The sequence below is a fragment of the Cervus canadensis genome, chromosome 33 (genome assembly GCF_019320065.1).
Source record: "Cervus canadensis isolate Bull #8, Minnesota chromosome 33, ASM1932006v1, whole genome shotgun sequence".
Classification (NCBI taxonomy): Eukaryota; Metazoa; Chordata; class Mammalia; order Artiodactyla; family Cervidae; genus Cervus; species Cervus canadensis.
In genome coordinates, this window is record NC_057418.1 from 37,939,811 (window position 1) to 37,957,895 (window position 18,085).

At 54.1% G+C, this 18,085-nt stretch overlaps 1 protein-coding gene across 8 annotated transcripts in view; it reads left to right on the forward strand.

Moving 5' to 3' along the window:
- The window catches only part of ERMARD (ER membrane associated RNA degradation), a 31,052-nt gene extending 25,203 nt beyond the window's left edge, over positions 1 to 5,849 (forward strand). For 6 of the 8 annotated variants that reach the window (XM_043456985.1, XM_043456991.1, XM_043456988.1 and 3 more), the window contains 6 exons: positions 1,733 to 1,816; positions 2,516 to 2,592; positions 3,014 to 3,139; positions 3,357 to 3,575; positions 4,005 to 4,118; positions 5,662 to 5,849. In XM_043456985.1, the coding sequence (XP_043312920.1) occupies positions 1,733 to 1,816; positions 2,516 to 2,592; positions 3,014 to 3,139; positions 3,357 to 3,575; positions 4,005 to 4,118; positions 5,662 to 5,842 (801 nt within the window). In that variant the 3' untranslated portion in view covers positions 5,843 to 5,849. The other 2 variants (XM_043456987.1, XM_043456990.1) reach the window with 2 other exon arrangements.
- The last annotated feature ends 12,236 nt before the right edge of the window (positions 5,850 to 18,085 follow it).

The following is an 18,085-nucleotide window of genomic DNA, read 5'->3' on the forward strand; positions in this document are numbered from 1 at the left end:
TCACCTGGAGAATCCCATGGAAGGAAGAGCCTGGTAGGCTGCAGTCCATGGGGTTGCTGAGAGTTGGACACAACTGAGCGACTTCACTTTCACTTTTCACTTTCATGCACTGGAGAAGGAAATGGCACCCCACTCCAGTGTTGTTGCCTGGAGAATCCCAGGGACGGCAGAGCCTGGGGGCTGCCGTCTGTGGGGCCGCACAGAGCCGGACACGACTGAAGCGACTTAGCAGCAGCAGCAGCAGTGGCTTTTCCTACTTTCTTCAATGTAAGTCTGAATTTGGCAACAAGGAGATTATGCTCTGAGCCACAGTCAGCTCCCAGTCTTGTTTTTGCTGACTATATAGAGCTTCTCTATCTTTGGCTGCAAGGATATAATCAATCTTATTTCGGTATTAACCATCTGGTGATGTCCACGTGTAGAGTCATCTCTGTGTTGTTGGAAGAGGGTGTTTGCTCTGACCAGTGTATTCTCTTGGCAGAACTCTGTTAGCCTTTGCCCTGCTTCATTCTGTACTCCAAGGCCAAACTTGTTACTCCAGGTATCTCTTGACTTCTTACTTTTGCCTTCCAGTCCCTTAGGATGAAAAGGACATCTTTTTTTGGTGTTCGTTCTAGAAGGTTTCCTAGATCTTCATAGAACCATTCAACTTCAGCTTCTTCATCACTAGTGGTTGGGGCAGAGATTTGGATTACTGTGATGTTGAATAGTTTGCTTTAGAATCAAACTGAGATCATTCTGTCATTTTTTTAGACTGCACCCAAGTACTGCATTTCAGACACATTTGTTGACTGTGAGGACTACTGTATTTCTTCTAAGGGATTCGCCCACAGTAGTAGGTATAATGGTCATCTGAATTAAATTCACCCATTTCTGTCCCTTTTAGTTCACTGATTCCTAAAATGTCGATGTTCACTCTTGCCATCTCCTACTTGACCACTTCCAATTTACCTTGACTCATGAACCTAACATTCCAGGTTCCTATGCAGTGTTCTTTACAGCATCGAACTTTACTTTCACCACCAGACACATCCACAATTGGGCATCTTTTCTGCTTTGGCTCAGCCTCTTCATTCTTTCTGAAGCTGTTTATCTGTTCTTCCTCAGTAGCAAATTGGACACCTACTGACCTATGGCATCTTCCAGTGTCGTATTTTTTGCCTTTTCATCCTGTTCATGGGGTTCTCAAGGCAAGAAAACTGGAGTTGTTTGCCATTCCCTTCTCCAGTTGAACACATTTTGTAATAGTCCACAGACTTGGGTTTGCCAGTTATACAGGTGTGTCAGCTGTAAATAATGTAATTTTTTTACTCTTTTAGAAATACTTATATGTCTGGCAGTTGAGTGTTTATAGTATGTATTCCGCTTCTAGTTATATTCATTTTTAATGTTTAAATTCTTGTTGTGTCCTAGTTTTTTAGGAGAATCTCTTAAATTTTCCAATTGTTTGAACTCTTTTTCTCATTTATTTCTGGTTTTGCTGCGTTGTGGACAGAGTGGCATTTGTAATTGATAACTATTAATCAGCCTTATGTAAGATAATTCTGTTGGTTATGGCTTGACTACTATGTCAAAGCTGTTTTAATGAAGAGTTTTCCTTCCTGTAGCTGAGAGAATTATGTGTAGGGAGTTAACGAGAAGTCAGAACTCTCATGTGACCTCAGCTGCAATAGCAGAGAAACAGAAGCCTGACCAGAGTTGTAATAACAGCGGTCTGTTTTCTCTAAACCAGGAAAGAGCCGCAGTGAGGCCGCTGATGAGCCTCGCAGCAGCCTACGTTTCTCGCTGCCACCCAGCTTCTCAGCTTAAAACACAGGTGTGTGGGGAGAGGCGTGCGGGTCCACAGCTGTAGAAACTTGAAGGGTGCAGGCCGCCGCCTCCAGCCCGGCTCCGGGTCCCCAGACCTGACTCTGTGGCTTGTGTGCCTCCCAGATGTGTGGCCTTGGCCTGGCCACTGCATCTTTCTGGGGTCCAGCAGTTGAGGTGATGGTGGGTTTGCATCCTCGGTGTTTTTAGTACTCTGTGGGTGACTGCATGCCATTAACCCAGGACCTGTCACAGGCATTGCTTGGCAGTGGTGAGGGATGTTAGCTTCATCAGACCAGCTTTTGTTAACCTGTAGCTTAAACAAGCAATAAGCTTGTGAACATTTCTACCCGGATATTGTGATTGGAGAGTGGCTCAGAAAGTTTATTTTACATATGGCAGGCGGTACCAGGGAGCAAGGTGGGGTCGTGTCCAAGAATATAATCGTCACAATAGTTGCTAGTAGAAATTCTGAAAGGAAGCTGTAGAATCAGTGCAGGCTGGTTTGGGGAGATTTGCAGAGGTGTAGGAGAGAAGCCCAGCCCGGAGTGGACGGTCCCCAGGAGCGTTGGGTGGGAGGGGCTGTTGACACTTCCTAGGGATCTCATGTTTTCACCTGCCTTCCTGTACCTGTGTTGCCTGAATAACAGATGCCCACCCAGTTTTCAGATGTAGCCTCTGTAGCAGTTTTACAAACATGTCCTGTCAGGTGCTGAGCTGTGGGGGGAGCATTGGAGCTTGGCCTCTGCTGCCTTTGCCCGAAGAAGCCAAAAGGGAGGCTGTGCGGTGAGTCCTCACAGGAGCTTCGCAAGGCTCCGTGAACCTCAGCTCCAAACAGTGTCTTCTCTGGCAAGACTGTCCGGAGACAGGTCCCAAGGAGGGGTTACTAGGGCTTGGTGCTGGGGGGCCGAGACTGGGGGCTCGGAGCCCAGTCATGGGGGGAGCGTTTGCAGAGACCAAGGGCCCAAGCATGAAGGAATGCCTCCTGGGGAGGTGGGTGGCATCTGGCAGAATAGTCAGCCGGTGGTGCCTCTGTCATTTACCTTTACCTTGGCCTCCGATGTCGCTTTTTCATTTTATTTTGGGGAAAGCAAGTTCCAGATGAAGTGCTTTGCCCAGTGAACCACTGAAATAAACATAAGTTTGTGCTGGTCCTAATTGGGCAACTGCTCCTTGTCACATGTCTTTAAATGTTTCCTGTCTTCAGATCAGAAGGTGATTCTGAAACAGATGCCTGCAGCTCTTTAATCACAGAAATCGTGGCTGAGCTGTGTTGCCATGTGCCTGAGACACACCGCACTGCCCACCTCTCTGGGCCCCTTCCTCCTGAGGAGTGAGTCCGGGGCGTCCTGGGTGCTTGGGCCTGGGGGAGGTGTGTTGCGTTGCAGACTTCGCGGAGGAGCTGTTAGATAAGCCCTGATGGTGCGTGTGGCGACAGACGTTCTCACACAGGATCCACCGAGTCTGATGCCTGTGACGAGGCCGCGGCAGTTGTACAGGCCACCGGCCCAGGGCGGACAGGCCCTCAGGACCTGCTCTCCGCCCCGCAGGTGGCCCCGGCTGCTCCATGCGCTCTGCAGCATCCCCGTGCGGACCCTCTTCTGCCCCCGAGCTGTCCTGGAGGTGCTGGCTGTGCTCCGGAGGGTCAGCAGCCACTGTCGCCGCGTTTGTGACCAGGTGGCCGCGTGCGTGCAGCTGAGGCGCCGGCAGTGGGAGGACCGAAGCCTGCGCTCACGGCAGAGGCGGAACTACCTGCGTCTGGTGCGCAGGTGCGTGCTGCTTGCTCTGCTGGGCGGAGCTATGGTGGGCGGAGCTCTGGTGCGCAGGTGCGAGCTGCGTGGCCTGGTGCGCAGGTGCACGGCCTGCTGGGTGGAGCTATTGTGGGTGGAGCTCTGCTGGGCGGAGCTATGGTGGGCAGAGCTCTGCTGGGCGGCTCTCACCTGATGGGCTTCTGCTCCCACTTCAGAGAATGCTTATTTTCGAGAAAAATTGCAATGGGTATCACTGTAAATACCACCTGTAACTGTAGAATATGGGTTCTACAGACCCAGCGAATTTTTGGATTTTAAAGGTAACAGCAGATTTACCCGGCAATGCTGGCACTGTGTATCTAGAATGCTCTGCATCCTCACGAAGGCACCTTATAAAGGTGATAAACACTTACACTTACTAAGTTTTAACTGATTTTATGTTTTTAGTACGAAGCTTCTGTTTCCGATGCTTTACCTGATTTTATTGCTGATTGCGCTAGAATTGATCAACATTCACATGGTTCTTGGGAAGAATGCTTCCGAATACCAGCAGTACCTGAGGTCAGTGTGTAACAGTTCAGAACACCAGTGGTACCTGAGTCAGTGTGCACACTTCAGAATACCAGTGGTACCTGAGTCAGTGTGCACAGTTCAGAACACCCTCAGTACCTGAGGTCAGTGTATAACATTTCAGAATACCAGCAGTACATGAGGTGAGTGTGTAACACTTCAGAATACCAGCGGTACCTGAGGCCAGTGTGTAACACTTCAGAACACCCTCAGTACCTGAGTCAGTGTGTAACACTTCAGAACACCCTCAGTACCTGAGTCAGTGTGTAACACTTCAGAATACCCTCAGTACCTGAGTCAGTGTGTAACACTTCAGAATACCAGCAGTACATGAAGTGAGTGTGTAACACTTCAGAATACCAGCAGTACCTAAGGTGAGTGTGTAACACTTCAGAATACCAGCAGTACATGAGGTGAGTGTGTAACACTTCAGAATACCAGCAGTACATGAGGTGAGTGTGTAACACTTCAGAATACCAGCAGTACATGAGGTGAGTGTGTAACACTTCAGAATACCAGCGGTAACTGGGTCAGTGTGCACACTGCAGGAGATGAATCTGTGTGTCAGTGATTTTGAGTCATGTTCCCTCCTGTCTGGCCCTGAACTGCTCTTCTCTGTGGGTTTCAGTGCAAGTGAGTGAGCCTTTAGAGCTGACACAGTTCAGAAAGCTGAGTGGTCTACATGTGAATGATTTTGGAATCCCTCCTGACAGGGAGGAGGCTGGTGAAGCTGCAGCACCCTCAGCTGCGTGGACACCCAGAGCCTGGTCTGGCTCTAATCCGCAGACCGTCTGCCGCAGGGCCATGCACGCACCGTAGGGCAGTGCCCCCCACCCACTGGTCGCCGGCAGCCCCCAGCTGTGACAGCCACACAGGGCTCAGATGCCCCCAGTTCCTTTGGGGGCACAGTCACCTCATCTGAAAGCCACGGTCTAGACAGGGGTTGTGGGTTTTTGCTGTGTTAACTTCTCCCTAAGTGTGAAAATTTCAAAATTCCTTAGTTGGAGAAAATTTGGGGCTACTTGAGAAACTTTAAGGAGAACTTGGGAAATGTGGGCATGGCCCTTCTTCCCACCAGTCAGAGGCGTTCCTGGGCTTCCTGGTGAGTCATCTTCCAGCAGAAGCCTTTCGGCAGCGATGGCTGCTCCCAGCGGCACCTGTATACTGTTGGGGGGGGGGGGGCGGCCCCTCCATGGTGGGTGAGGCTAGTGGGGTGGAAACAGGAGGCGCAGCCCCCGAGGGTCTAGTGTCTTGTGGTCCAGGCGGCCCCTAAGGTCCCATCAGCAGAGTGTCCTGCATGGACCTGGGAGTGGGTGAGCTGTGTGGCGTGTGGACATCCACCCTGTAACACTGACATTCTTGCCTTCATTCAGTTGGCATTCTCTCATTTCCATTTTGAATGTATTTCCTTTTCTTGAATCTTCAGGTGAAAATTAGCTAGAGTACTTCAATTGTGATTCCAAAATGAAGGGAATACACGTAAATCCTTGTTGCATTTTACAGTAGAATAGATAAATTACTTTCTTTTAAACAGGTTCTTAAAGTGTGTCTTGCAGTACACAGAGAACCTGGCAGCTTACACCAGCCAAGACAAAAACAAGTGGGACGAAGCTGTCCATCTCACACACGCGGCTTTGTTGAAGATTTGGACTTTCACTGAGAAGAAACAGATGTTAACACATTTAGCCAAAAAATCCACAAGTAAAGTCATCTGATAAGTCAGGATGCCTCGGGCTCTGTCAGAAACCTGACCGACCATGTGGACTTCATAGCCTGTGAATTGAGGACCCAAGGACCAGGTGGGTGTCCAAGGGCATAGCATCTGAGGGCAGGTGGGTTCGGGACTCTGATCCATCAGGGCCCCAAGCCTCCTGCCCTTCAGTTCTCCAGTCGCTTTCCGGCTGCTGGTGTGAGCCTCAGGTGGATCCCTGGGAAGCAGTGGCCACAGCAGTTTGGGGCCTCGTCTCCCAACGTGTCCTGTCCAGAGGAGACTCTTCTCGCTCAGCTGTCATGCAGGCGTGGCTGGCTACATTTTACTGGCCATAGTGCAAATCTTGAAATGATGGCTGTGACCAGCACCCTGCCCTGCGTTCACAGGTCAGGCTGGGCGGACGTCCACCCCTGGACCAGCCACTGGAGCATGGCGGGAGGCGTTGGGCCAGTCATCCCTGTCCTTGGAGCAGAGGGTGAGGTGGATGGGATGCAGATCTCGCTGGAGAGAGGTGGGAAGGCCCTGGGAAAGCCTGCCAGTCAGCCTGTCCCCAGGGGTCCAGGTCTGGCAGGTTAGTGCAGCCCCTGGGAGGACAGAGTGAGATGGGCCGTGGACACCCCCAGGTCAGGCTCGTGGGAAGCCCAGGCAGCCACCGCAGGAGGCTCCTCATCTGCTCCGGTGGCGGCAGCAAGGCCCGTGGTTCTCCAGGAGCCCCTGCAGGGCTGCCCTGAGCCCAGAGTCTGGGTGCACTCGGCTGTGCCCCTCCCCCGCTGGCCACACAGCCTCCTCTGGCCTTGCTGGTGGGTCGGCCTCCCAGGAAGGGTGTCCTGCCGTGTGCTCCAGCTTCTCTGCCCTCAGAGGTCGACAGGGAGGCCGCCGTGGGGCGGTGGGGCAGTGTGACCACAGACTTTCCTGGTCCAGCTGTCACTTCTCCAGTTCAACAGCAGCCACCCCTTTGTAACTGAACTTGTCGGTCAAGATGGGGACGCCTCCCGCTTCTGTCTGCCCCCCACACCATTGCCCACCCCCCCAGGCTGGACTCAAGTTACAATTATGATTTGGAGGAGAACCACTCATAACCCTGCTGGTGTTGGCGTTGGAATGGGGTGGGGGGCAGGGAAGAAGCAGCTGGGGCTGCGTGGTGACCGCGGGACCTGAGGCCGGGCTGGCCGCTGGGCTGAGGAGGCTTCCTGTCTCGTCGCCGCCTCCTCCCTCAGCCACTGGCCTCTGGTCGCTGGTCCTCACCTGGTAGGTCGACCCAAACCTCACTCCTCAAAGAGCTTTCCCGCTAGAAACCTCCTAGTTCTGGGAACTAGTTGTCCATTGCCTTTTACCCCTGGAGATGGGAACGCTGAGAGCTTTCCCAAGGCCCCCGCCTGGGCTGCGGCTGTCCCCAGGTGCGTGGGGAGCAGGCCCCCAGTCATAGCCCTTTGTCCTTTGCTTCCCTGGCAAGGCTGCCGGGAGGGCCCGTCTGTGGCAGCGTTTTCTTGAGAACAGAAGCCTCCAGGCCAGCGGGCAGCCAGTGCACCGCCCCTGGCCATGGCTCCAGCAGGCCGGAGGTTGCCCCTGCACCTGCCGCCGGGACTGCAGACCTCTCAGCGGGGATGCAGCTGTGAGCACCGCCGTCCCGGCTGCATCCTCCAGGGGCTGGAGCGTGTGCCGAGCGGGTGCCGCCCTACTCGCTGAGCACCAGTGGCTGATGTGACGGGCTGGGAGGTCCCTGCGTCACCTGATGCCGGGGGGAGGGGCCCTTACCTCTTCCTCACGCCCCTGCACCCCTCCGACCCCCTTGTGTCGGACCCCAGGCTCGTTCCTCTGGGCCCCTGACTGCTGACCTCACTGACCCGGCGCGCTTTCCGTGGGTGTCCCCTCACCACGTGGTCCTTCCTGGCGCTTGACAGGGAGCGGTCCCCGCCCCCGCTGTCCTGGGGCCGCCCTGCGGCTGGGCACTGCAGCTCTGCCCTGCAGGTGGTGTCTGTGGACTCTGCAGAAATCACAGAACTCTTCACGCTTTGGGCAGCCATTACAGTAGGCACACACGAGGAGGAGTGAGCCTGTGGCTCTGTGACCCCCGCCTCGGAGCGAGCGGAGCCGGCTGCTGCGCGGTGGGGGCGTCGGCAGCTGGAGAAGGGGGTTCTCAAGGGGGGCCACCTGATGGCCGAAGGCTCAGAGGCACCGACTGGCTCCATCAGGAGGAAACTCGGAGCCCCGGGCAGAGGCGGAGTCCTGGTCTGTGCAGGGTCCCTGGGTCCTGGGGGGCGGGTCCTGGCCTGTGTGGGGTCCGAGAGCAGCAGGGAGCTGGCTCTCACAAGGACAGGAACTGCGAGGCTTTGCCCGGGAGCCTCGGTCTGCTGTGGGCCTGTGTGTGGCTCCACCTGGCTCCCGTGTCCACACGAATGTGTGTCCACCAGGCCTGGCGGCACCCAGACCACAGGGTGAGAGCTGCCTTCATGCCCACCTGCAGGTCTTACTCTGGGTTTTGTGCCAAACCGGCCACTTGGCAGGTGAACCGGTTAGCAGCCCGACAGCCGGGGCCAGTCCTGTAGACGCTGCTTCCAGGATGCAGAGGCCCCCTGGGTGTCTCCTCTGCCCGGGTGGCAGGTGAGGTGCCTGCCTGCCCGTCCCCGGGGAGGGCATCCGGGTCGCTAGGTGCTCGGTTTACACTGTAGCCTGTGGCCATCCATGCTCCATCAGGCCGTCTCGGTCGCCGTGTTTGCTGCCCGTGTCACACCATTGACGGTGCCGCGTGGACAAGGGGGCCGCGGGTTCCAGGCTCTGCTGACCCCTGGAGACTTGGCAGAGCCCTCACGAGGCCTTGGAGACAGAAGCAGAGCGCTGCTGTGGGCTCGGCCCAGGCGCGTGGCGGGGTGCCCGCCCGGGGGTGCTGACTGGAGACCCGGGCTGTGATGATCTGTCCCGATCTGTCCCGGAGCAGCGTTGCGGTGGGGGTCGCGTCTGATTACGTCGGTTTGTACATCGCGTCTGATTACATAGGCCCCCATCCGCGCTTCCCTGCCGCCACCCCTCTGCTCCGCAGGCCGCATGACCCCCTGTGGCTCTCAGCGCGCTACCGGCTTCAGGGTCGTGGGGAGTTCATTCTGCCTGCTTCTACTCGCCCTTCCCGCCACGGCCGAGGGCCGGGGGACCCACCGTCCTTCACGGCGAGGTCCAAGTCTGAGTTGGGGCCGGGGCCACAGAAGGGTCGGGTCGCTCTGCTGCCTGTTTGCTCGCAGCCAGGCCCCCAGCCCTTCCACGGATCGAGGGCGGCCTCAGCGGCGGCCCTGCCTACCTGTCTAAGGGGCGCTGGGACGAGGTAGCCACCAGAGGCCTCTCGGCTGTGTGTCTCTGACCGGCTCTGCCTGCAACCGTCACAGGACCAGGCGGGCGAGCAGACCCAGAGAGACCCCTGCCTTTGGGCGTCAGCGTCGCTTCCTGAGCAGACCAGCTACTCCTGTCTCGGGGCTTCCTCGTGGGCTGATGGGGATTCAGACGCCAGTGCGCTTGCTTCGTGGGCTGCTTTCTCTCCCTGATCCAGCTTCTCACTCGCTGTCCCCTGACTGTTCAAGGAGACTCAGAGTTTCTTTCATTTTATTAACCCCAGCCCCTAAACAGCATCTCAGTGTTCGTGTGTCTTCTCCTCAAGTCTCTCCTGTCTTAGTAAACAACCTGCACCTACTGATCAGGCCCCAAGGAATTTCTCCCATTTGAACTGTTCAAGGAGGTCTTGTTTCTGTCAGCCTAGAAAGCGAAAGTGTTAGTCACTCAGTCGGGTGGACTCTGACCCCATGGGCTGCAGCCCGCCAGCCTCCTCTGTCCATGGGATTCTCCAGGCAAGAATACGGGAGTGGGTAGCCTATCCCTTCTCCAGGGGATCTTCCTGACCCAGGAATCGAACCCGGGCCTCCTGCATTGCAGGCAGATTCCCTGGTGAGCCACCAGGGAAGCCCCTATCACCCTAGATGTCTGACCAAATGGCTTCCCTTTAGGGAAGTTCTGTGGACCCACAAGGGGAGCAGCCCCGCACTTGAGAGGCACAGAGGGCACAGTGGGCTCTGCTCTGAATTACAGGCTGTTTTTCTCTTCCTTTTATGCTGATGGTTCCCAGACCCTGGTCCCCTGGACGGCTCAGCACCAGCACCACACAGGCCGTGTCCACTCACCAAAACCCTCCCCAAATGTCCAACCCCAGCCCCTCAGAGTCAGTCCTCCACCCGATCCCCCGGAGATGGTCTCCTGCCTGCCCGCCACCCTCACGTGTCCCACCTGGCCTTCCAGATGGGCTGAGTTCTCACAAGAGAGTGTGGCCAGATGCCTACCTCCAGGGATGCTGTCCACGTGTCCCAGGGGTGCAGCCTGGGCCTCCCGCAGAGAGCGGCATGGGTCCATGGTGTCACCGTGTCTGCAAGCCTTTCCCGCGGGTCCTGGGCAGCAGATGGCAGCCACACGATGCCTATGAACTGCGCTCCACTGGCTGGGGGCCGGGCACTGGGCACATGGCTGCTGCCTGCCTGCCCACCCTCGGGAGGCCGCATCGCTCCTGCCTGACACAGGCCGGGCCCTGTCCACAGCATCCGCCCCTCCCTGCAGCCTGTGTCCTGCCAACCACCTGCTCCCTGGAGGGAAGACCCTGCCTCTGTCAGATGCATCCCTGCTTCCCCCGGGGCAGCAGCCACAGCCAAGGGGGCAAAAGTCCTTGTTCTCAGAGGAGGTCCCAAGTGGGCTCTGACCCTTGGGCGGGGGGTGGGGGCAGGAGGAGGGGGCCAGCTGAGCACCGTTCCACCGGCAGGAGTCTCGGTGAAGCTGGGGCTAGCTCTGAGGGGCCGTGGTGTGACATTGACAGTCACGGTTGAGAAGTGGCCAGAGGCTCCTGATGCCTGGGGGTCTGCGCCAGGCTCCCCAAACTCTATATCCTCTGCCGGCCCAGTACGTCCCTCCGATGGAATTGCTGGGGAAAGGAAGGAGGTGAAGGTTAGCTAGATCTGGTCCCCACACAAGGCAGCAAGCTCTCGGAGCTGTTCAGAGTGAGGCCGTGAGGGAGCGGCTGATGCTGCCATGGGGGCCCAGCGGAGGCCCCGGGCTCGATGCCGGACACGCCCAGACTAGAGCCTGGCTCCGTCTATCAGTCACGGGCTGGCCCTTCGCCCTGAGCTTTCTCCCGGGAGGCGTGTGGAGAGGAGCACCCCTCCTGGTTAGGGTGCCGTGCTGAGCACGTGCGAAGCGCGCCAGCCACTCCTGACCGGGGCGACGGTCTGGCAGTCCTGCCGGCCTTCCGCGAGGCCCGGAGGAAGGACGGTGTGGAGACTCGGAGGCAGTCACGCCCCGCGCGTGTGGAGAAGGCCCCCACCCCCACCCCGAGCCTCTGCAGACGTTTCTGTGCACGAGGGGGACAGGACACAGCTGCCGCCTCTTAAGTCTTCATCCTTCTGCTGAGCTAAGAATAGCTCTGCCCGGCCCGGGCGGTGCCCTCGGGACGATCTGCCAACAGAGCCGGAGCCGACTGCGAGCAGGCCTCGCCTGTGCTGGCCCTCAACGTGGGACGCGGGGTGAAGGGGGTCGGGGGACCCTTTCCCAGGGATTCCGTGGGGAATCTGCTCCTGTGAATAAACATTGGATTTCTCACGTCAGAGATGCTCTGAGCTGTGTTAACGCTGTTGGTGACTTGCTGGGTCTGTTTCGTGGGGTTGTGCTTCCTCTGTGTGGACGCGGGGTGGCGCTCTTTAGCAAAGCCAGGCCGAGGCGCCTGCGGAAGGCAGCGAAGGGCTCCAGGAGGGAAGGGGCCTGCGTCTTTGATCCAATGGGACCTGCCCCGTCCTCTCCTCCTGCCTTGCCTGTCCCCGGCCGTGAGTTTCCATCAGCCAGGCAGGTTCCAGTGGAGACAGGCGCTCCATCCCTGGGAGGACAGCCCAGCAGGCTGAGAGCAATCTGCCCGGGAGAAGCTTCGTGTGCAGTTTGGTTGACTTCCTACAGAGGACAGCGTTCAGGATTTGCTGTGGGAAAGGTCTCCTAAGCTCACCTTTATTATGAGGTGCAGAGACCAACCCCCACCCGGCATTGCGGGGTGTTTGGGATGCTGAGAGGAGCCCGCAGGGTTGCAGGCCTCCCGAGAGCACGGCCATAGCCAGTTTACAGCCGCACTAAGTAATTCCAACCAAACTGCATCCCAGGGCGGTGTGCATGCCCCAGTGTTAGAGTCAAGCTTCACCTCCAGGGAATGAACATTGTCAGGGCCCCAGGACCGGGGAATGGGGCACCAGAGTGAGTTAATTAGGGACCCGTAAAGGGTCCAAGATCAGATCTGAAATCTTTCCCAAGAGCCTGGTTGAAGCAGAAAGTTCTGATGTGTCATTCAATTCCTTTAAAGGAAGAGTGGTTTAGATTATGTTCGTAAAAGCCACCTTTGCGCAGCCCTGAGGTATGGATTACAGCTGGGCGGCCCAGTACAGGTGTAAGGGCCGGGACGGTGTTCCTTCCAGGGCGCCTCGTGGTCCTCACGCGTCCACGTCCACACCCTCCCCTCCCCTGGGTAGGACTGCTCCTTCAGGACTGAGGAGGCCTGGGGAAGTTGTCTCTGGCAGGAGGGAGCGTCTCAGTGGGGCTGGTCCTTCCCCACAGGGTGCATGGCCCTGGTCAGTGTGGCCCTACGATGTGAACTCTTGTCTTCATCAGACAGTAACCCTGTTTCTAGAGGGCTTCACAAGTGGATTATCTCGAACGAATTCCCCCAGCAGCCCTGTGAAGACTCAGTCCCGCTGCTTTACAAGTAGAGAATGCACCCGGAGGTCCCGGTTCTTACTGAGTCAGATTCCTGTGTTTCCGCTCATTTCTTTCTCTTCTTCCTTGTTCAGTTCAGTTGCTCAGTCATGTCCGACTCTTTGCAACCCCATGGACTGCAGCACGCCAGGCCTCCCTGTCCATCACCAACTCCCGGAGTTTGCTCAAACTCATGTCCATTGAGTCGGTGATGCCATCCAACCTTCTCATCCTCTGTCATCCCCTTCTCCTCCTGCCTTCAATCTTTCCCAGCATCAAGATCTTTTCCAATGAGTCAGTTCTTCGAATCAGGTGGTCAAAGTATTGGAGTTTTAGCTTCAGCGTCAGTCCTTCCAGTGAATACTCAGGACTGATTTCCTTTAGGATGGACGGGCTGGATCTCCTTGCAGTCCAAGGGACTCTCAAGAGTCTTCTCCAGCACCACAATTCAAAAGCATCAATTCTTCAGTGCTCAGCTGTCTTTATGGTCCAACTTTGACATCCATACCTAACTACAGGAAAAACCATAGCTTTAACTAGACTAACCTTTGTCAGCAAAGTAATGTTTCTGCTTTTTAATATGCTATCTAGGTTTGTCATAGCTTTTGTTCCAATTAGCAAGCGTCTTTTAATTTCATGGCTGCAGTCACCATCTGCAGTGATTTTGGAGCCCAGGAAAATAAAGACTCACTGTTTCCATTGTTTCCCCATCTATTTGCCCTGAAGTGATGGAACCAGATGCCACGATCTTAGTTTTCTGAATGTTGAGTTTTAAGTCAACTTTTTCACTCTCTTCTTTCACCTTCATCAAGAGGCTCTTTAGTTCTTCCTTGCCTTCTGCCATTAGAGTTGTGTCATCTGCATATTGAAGGTTATTGCTAGTTCTCCTGGCAATATTGATTCTAGCTTGTGCTTCATCCAACCTGGTGTTTCTCATGATGTACTCAGCATATAAGTTAAATAAGCAGGGTGACAATATGCAGTCTTGACATACTCCTTTCCCAATTTGGAACCAGTCTGTTGTTCCATGTCTGGTTCTAACTGTTGCTTCTTGACCTGCATACAGTTTTCTCAGGAGGCAGGTGAGGTGGTCTGGTATTCCCATCTCTTGAATAATTTTACACAGTTTGTTGTGATCCACACAGTCAAAGCCTTTGGCATAGTCAATAAAGCATAAGTAGATGTTTTTCTGGAACTCTCTTGCTTTTTCTCTTCCTTGTAGTAGTTGATAATTCTGATTTCTCTGGCTTAGATGAAAGTGAAAGTGAAAGTCTCTCAGTCGTGTCCAACTCTTTGCAAACCCATGGAATTCTCCAGGCCAGAATACTGGAGTGGTTTGCCTTTCCCTTCTCCAGGAGACCTTCCCAACCCAGGAGTTGAACCAGAGTCTCCTGCATTGCAGGTGGATTCTTTACCAACTGAGCTATCAGGGAAGCCCCCTAGATGAAAGTTACATACTAAAATGACATAACTAATTAAAAAATAAGTATTTCATTCCACTATGGGGAAGACATTCTACCAGGGAGACTGAAGAATCCCGAAAGGCCACAGAGACAAAGGCAGGAAGTGCCTTCTGAAAGACATTGAGTCTGCGGTGAGCAGGATCCCCGGATTTCCTAAGCTCCCGCTGTCTCCTTCTCCTCCACCTGTAGTCTGGGCTGGAGTCATCACATTGGCCCTGGGGGCTGCTGAGTGAGGAGAGGGGTGAGGACAGGCCCCGAGAGGAATGACAGATGGAACAAAGCAGAGCCAGGAAGGCCGAGGAGGACCAGCTGAGGCAGTGGGGAGGCTGGGGGTTCAAGGAAGACACGGACCAGAAATGTCCCTTGAAGTGGCCCAGGCGCATCCACGGCCCTGGCAGTCAAGGTCAGGCGGGTGGGAGGGTGCAGGAGGCAGGAAGCACGGACTGTGCCTTGGGGGTTCGGTGGAGAAGGGGAGGGGTTGGCAGGGGCTCTGGGGAGAGCTCAGTGGGGGGCCAGGGGGACCGCTGCAACTTGGGGCTCAGCATGCCTGCGGGAGAAGCTGCAGATTCAGGAAGGGGGTGCTGGAGCAGGTGAGAGGAACGGGGGTGCGGAGCCCCAGGCGAGACTCCTGACCTCAGAGGAGGGAGGGAAAGCACGGTGCAGAGGGTTCCCAGGAGGAAGAAGGCTGGTGAAATGGGTGCAAACAGCTGAGTGCAGCGGATGCAGCAGGAAGGGAACGGAGAGGGGAGGCTGAGCATGGGGACGTCCAGGTGGGGCTGGGGGCCATGAGGGCTGCGGTCAGCAGAGGACGGCGCTGCCGGGAACCTTGGGGGCATGGACCTCAGGGTGAGGCGCGAGTTGGCTCCGTCCTCCTTTCTTCCTCTGGGGAGCGTCAGCCTCGCTTACCTATAAATGGGGAACCCGAGTCTGAGTCTGACCGTCGTGTCTGGGGCGGGGACTCAGGACAGCTGCTGGGAGCATCTGGGGCCAGTAGGAGGCCCGTTTGCTTCGTGCTGTTTGTCACCACGCAGCAGGAACGCAGGAAGGTGTGAGAGTGGACACCGGCAGGACAAACGCGGGGTTGTTGCTGCCTGTGAAGCTTGTGCAGGCCACTGTGTCCAGATGGCCGCTGCACGTCCAACCCTGTTGCTGTGCCTGTCACACACCCTTGGGGGGCCCTCCCCTCTGCACCCCCAGCCCTCTGGCCGCCTGGGGACCCCTGAGGGCCCGTGTGCCCGGCTCTGTCGGCTGAATCCCCAAGGTTCCTCCACCTTCTGCGGGTACCTGAGGGCCGAGGCCCCAGGACATCTCCACCCTGAGGAGGATGCCCACCCCCGCGGGAGGCCCACGCCGGCACCCTGCTCCGTGGTGTTTGTCACCCCCGAGGCCCCCACGTTCTCACCATCACTTCACGTGGGTCAGCGGCTCTGTGAACCCGGCGGGTCTGCCGCTGTGGCCACCAGGACCTGCCCCATGGGTCTGAGAGGAAGCGGTCAACTTGTCCCCGCCAGCCCCTCTCTTCTAGGACATTCAGGACGGGAGGTCTGTTTCCTGAGGATGTAGTGGGGGGCATGGTTTTCAGACCAACTGGCTGCTGGCAAGGCAGCGTCTGCCTGACTCCCTCACTCACCGGTGACCACCTTCGGGCCCATCACATGCTTGGGTCCCAGTGGGCACTGAGGTGGAGGGAGCAGGTCAAAACCCGCAGCTCCCTCTGTGCTGGGGCAGCAAACACACAGGCTCCAGACAGAGGAATCCGAGCATGGCCAGGCTGCAGGGTTTGGGTGTGAGCCTCCACAGAAGCAGCACAAAGTCCCCATGTCTACTCACTTTGATTGACAGCTCTGATCTCTTCTCTGGTTGATTCCAGGAAAGGACTTTTGCCAATCTAATAGGTTTCCTATTATAATATGGTAGAGCTTCTGTTTATATTTTCCCCCTGACTATCTAGTTAAAGGTTTTTGCCCACTTACCTATTGGGTTATAGATCTTTACCTTTCTTATTGATTTCTAGAAGCTTTTTATATACTCAGGATGTAGCTTGTGATAGGAGAATACACACACACACACACATTTTCTCATTGTTTTTCTTACTTCTTAATTTGCTGATGTTAGATTTTATGCAGAGGCTTTTATCTTGGTGTAGTTGAATTTATAAATCTCTCTTTTGTTTCATTTGGATTTTCAGTTTTAATTAGAAGAGTCTTTCCTTGACTATAAGATTATATAGGAACTTGCCCATGCCCATGATTTCTGTTAGTACTTTTATGATTTTATGTTTAAATATCTGACTCATTTAGAATCAGTTTTGATGTACAGTGTGAGACGTGGGTGTGGCTTTTGTCTTTTATTATTCACTTTGTTGGAGATCTGCCCAGCTGTTTTAAAGCCATTTACCCCAGTCCCTTTTTCACTACTGATCTGAGATGTCACCATAACTATATACTAATTTACCACATTTTCAGCACAGCAGTGGTCTAATAACTAACACGATTTTCCTACCTCTACTTGTTACTTTTTCTATTTGGATTTTAGAATCAAATTGTCTAGTTATATTCTCCAATATGCTATTGGAGAAGAGCAGAGAAATAGCTCCAGAAAAAAATGAAGAGACTGAAATACAGTATATTAACACATATATATGGAATTTAGAAAGATGGTAATGATGACACTATATGCAAGACAGCAAAAGAGACACAGATGTAAAGAACAGACTCTGGACTCTGGGAGAAGGTGAGGGTGGGATGATTTGAGAGAATAGCATTGAAACATGTATATTAGCACATGTGAAACAGATGACCAGTGCAAGTTCAATGCATGAAGCGGGGCACTTCAAAGTTTGTGCTCTGGGGCAACCCAGAGGGATGGGGTGGGGAGGGAGGTAGGAGGGGGGTTCAGGATGGGGGGACACATGTGCACCCATGGGTGATTCATGTCAATGTCCAGCAAAAACCACCACGATATTGTAAAGTAATTAGCCTCCAATTAAAATAAATAAATTAATTAAAAAAAAGAATGAAGAGGCTGAGCCAAAGCAAAAGCAGCACCCAGTTGTGGATGTGACTGGTGATGGAAGTAAAGTCTGATGCTGTAAAGAACAATATTGCCCAGAAACCTGAAATGTTAGGTCGATGAATCAAGGTATATTTGAAGTGGTCAAACAGGAGATGGCAAGAGTGAACATTGACATTTTAGGAATCAGTGAAATAAAATAGACAGGAATGGGCAAATTTAATTCAGATGACCATTATATCTATACTGTGGGCAAGAATCCCTTAGAAGAAATGGAGAAGCCCCCATAGTCAACAGAAGAGTCTGAAATGCAGTACTTGGGTGCAGTCTCAAATGACAGAATGATCTCTGTTTGCTTTCAAGGCAAACCATTCAGTTTCACAGTAATCCAAGTCTATGTCCCAACCACTGATTGTCCAAGAAGCTGAAGTTGAATGGTTCTATGAAGACCTACAAGACCTTCCAGAACTAACACCAAAAAAGATGTCCTTTTCATCCTAGGGGACTGGAATGCAAAAGTAAGGAGTCAAGAGATACCTAGAGTAACAGGCAAATTTGGTCTTATAGTACAGAATGAAGCAGGGCAAAGACTAACAGAGTTTTGCCAAGAGAATGCACTGGTCATAGCAAACACCCTCTTCCAACAACACAAGAGAAGACTCTACACATGGACATCACCAGATGGTCAATACTGAAATCAGATTGACTATATTCTTCACAGCCAAAGATGGAGACGCTCTATGCAGTCAGCAAAAACAAGACCAGGAGCTGACTGTGGCTCAGATCATGAACTCCTTACTGCCAAATTCAGACTTAAATTGAAGGAAGTAGGGAAAACCACTAGACCATTCAGGTATGACCTAAATCAAATCCTTTATGATAATACAGTGGAAGTGATAAACAGATTCAAGAGATTAGATCTGATAGAGTGCCTGAAGAGCTATGGATGGAGGTTCGTAATACTGTACAGGAGACAGTGATCAAAACCATCCCTAAGAAAAAGAAAAGCAAAATGGCAAAAT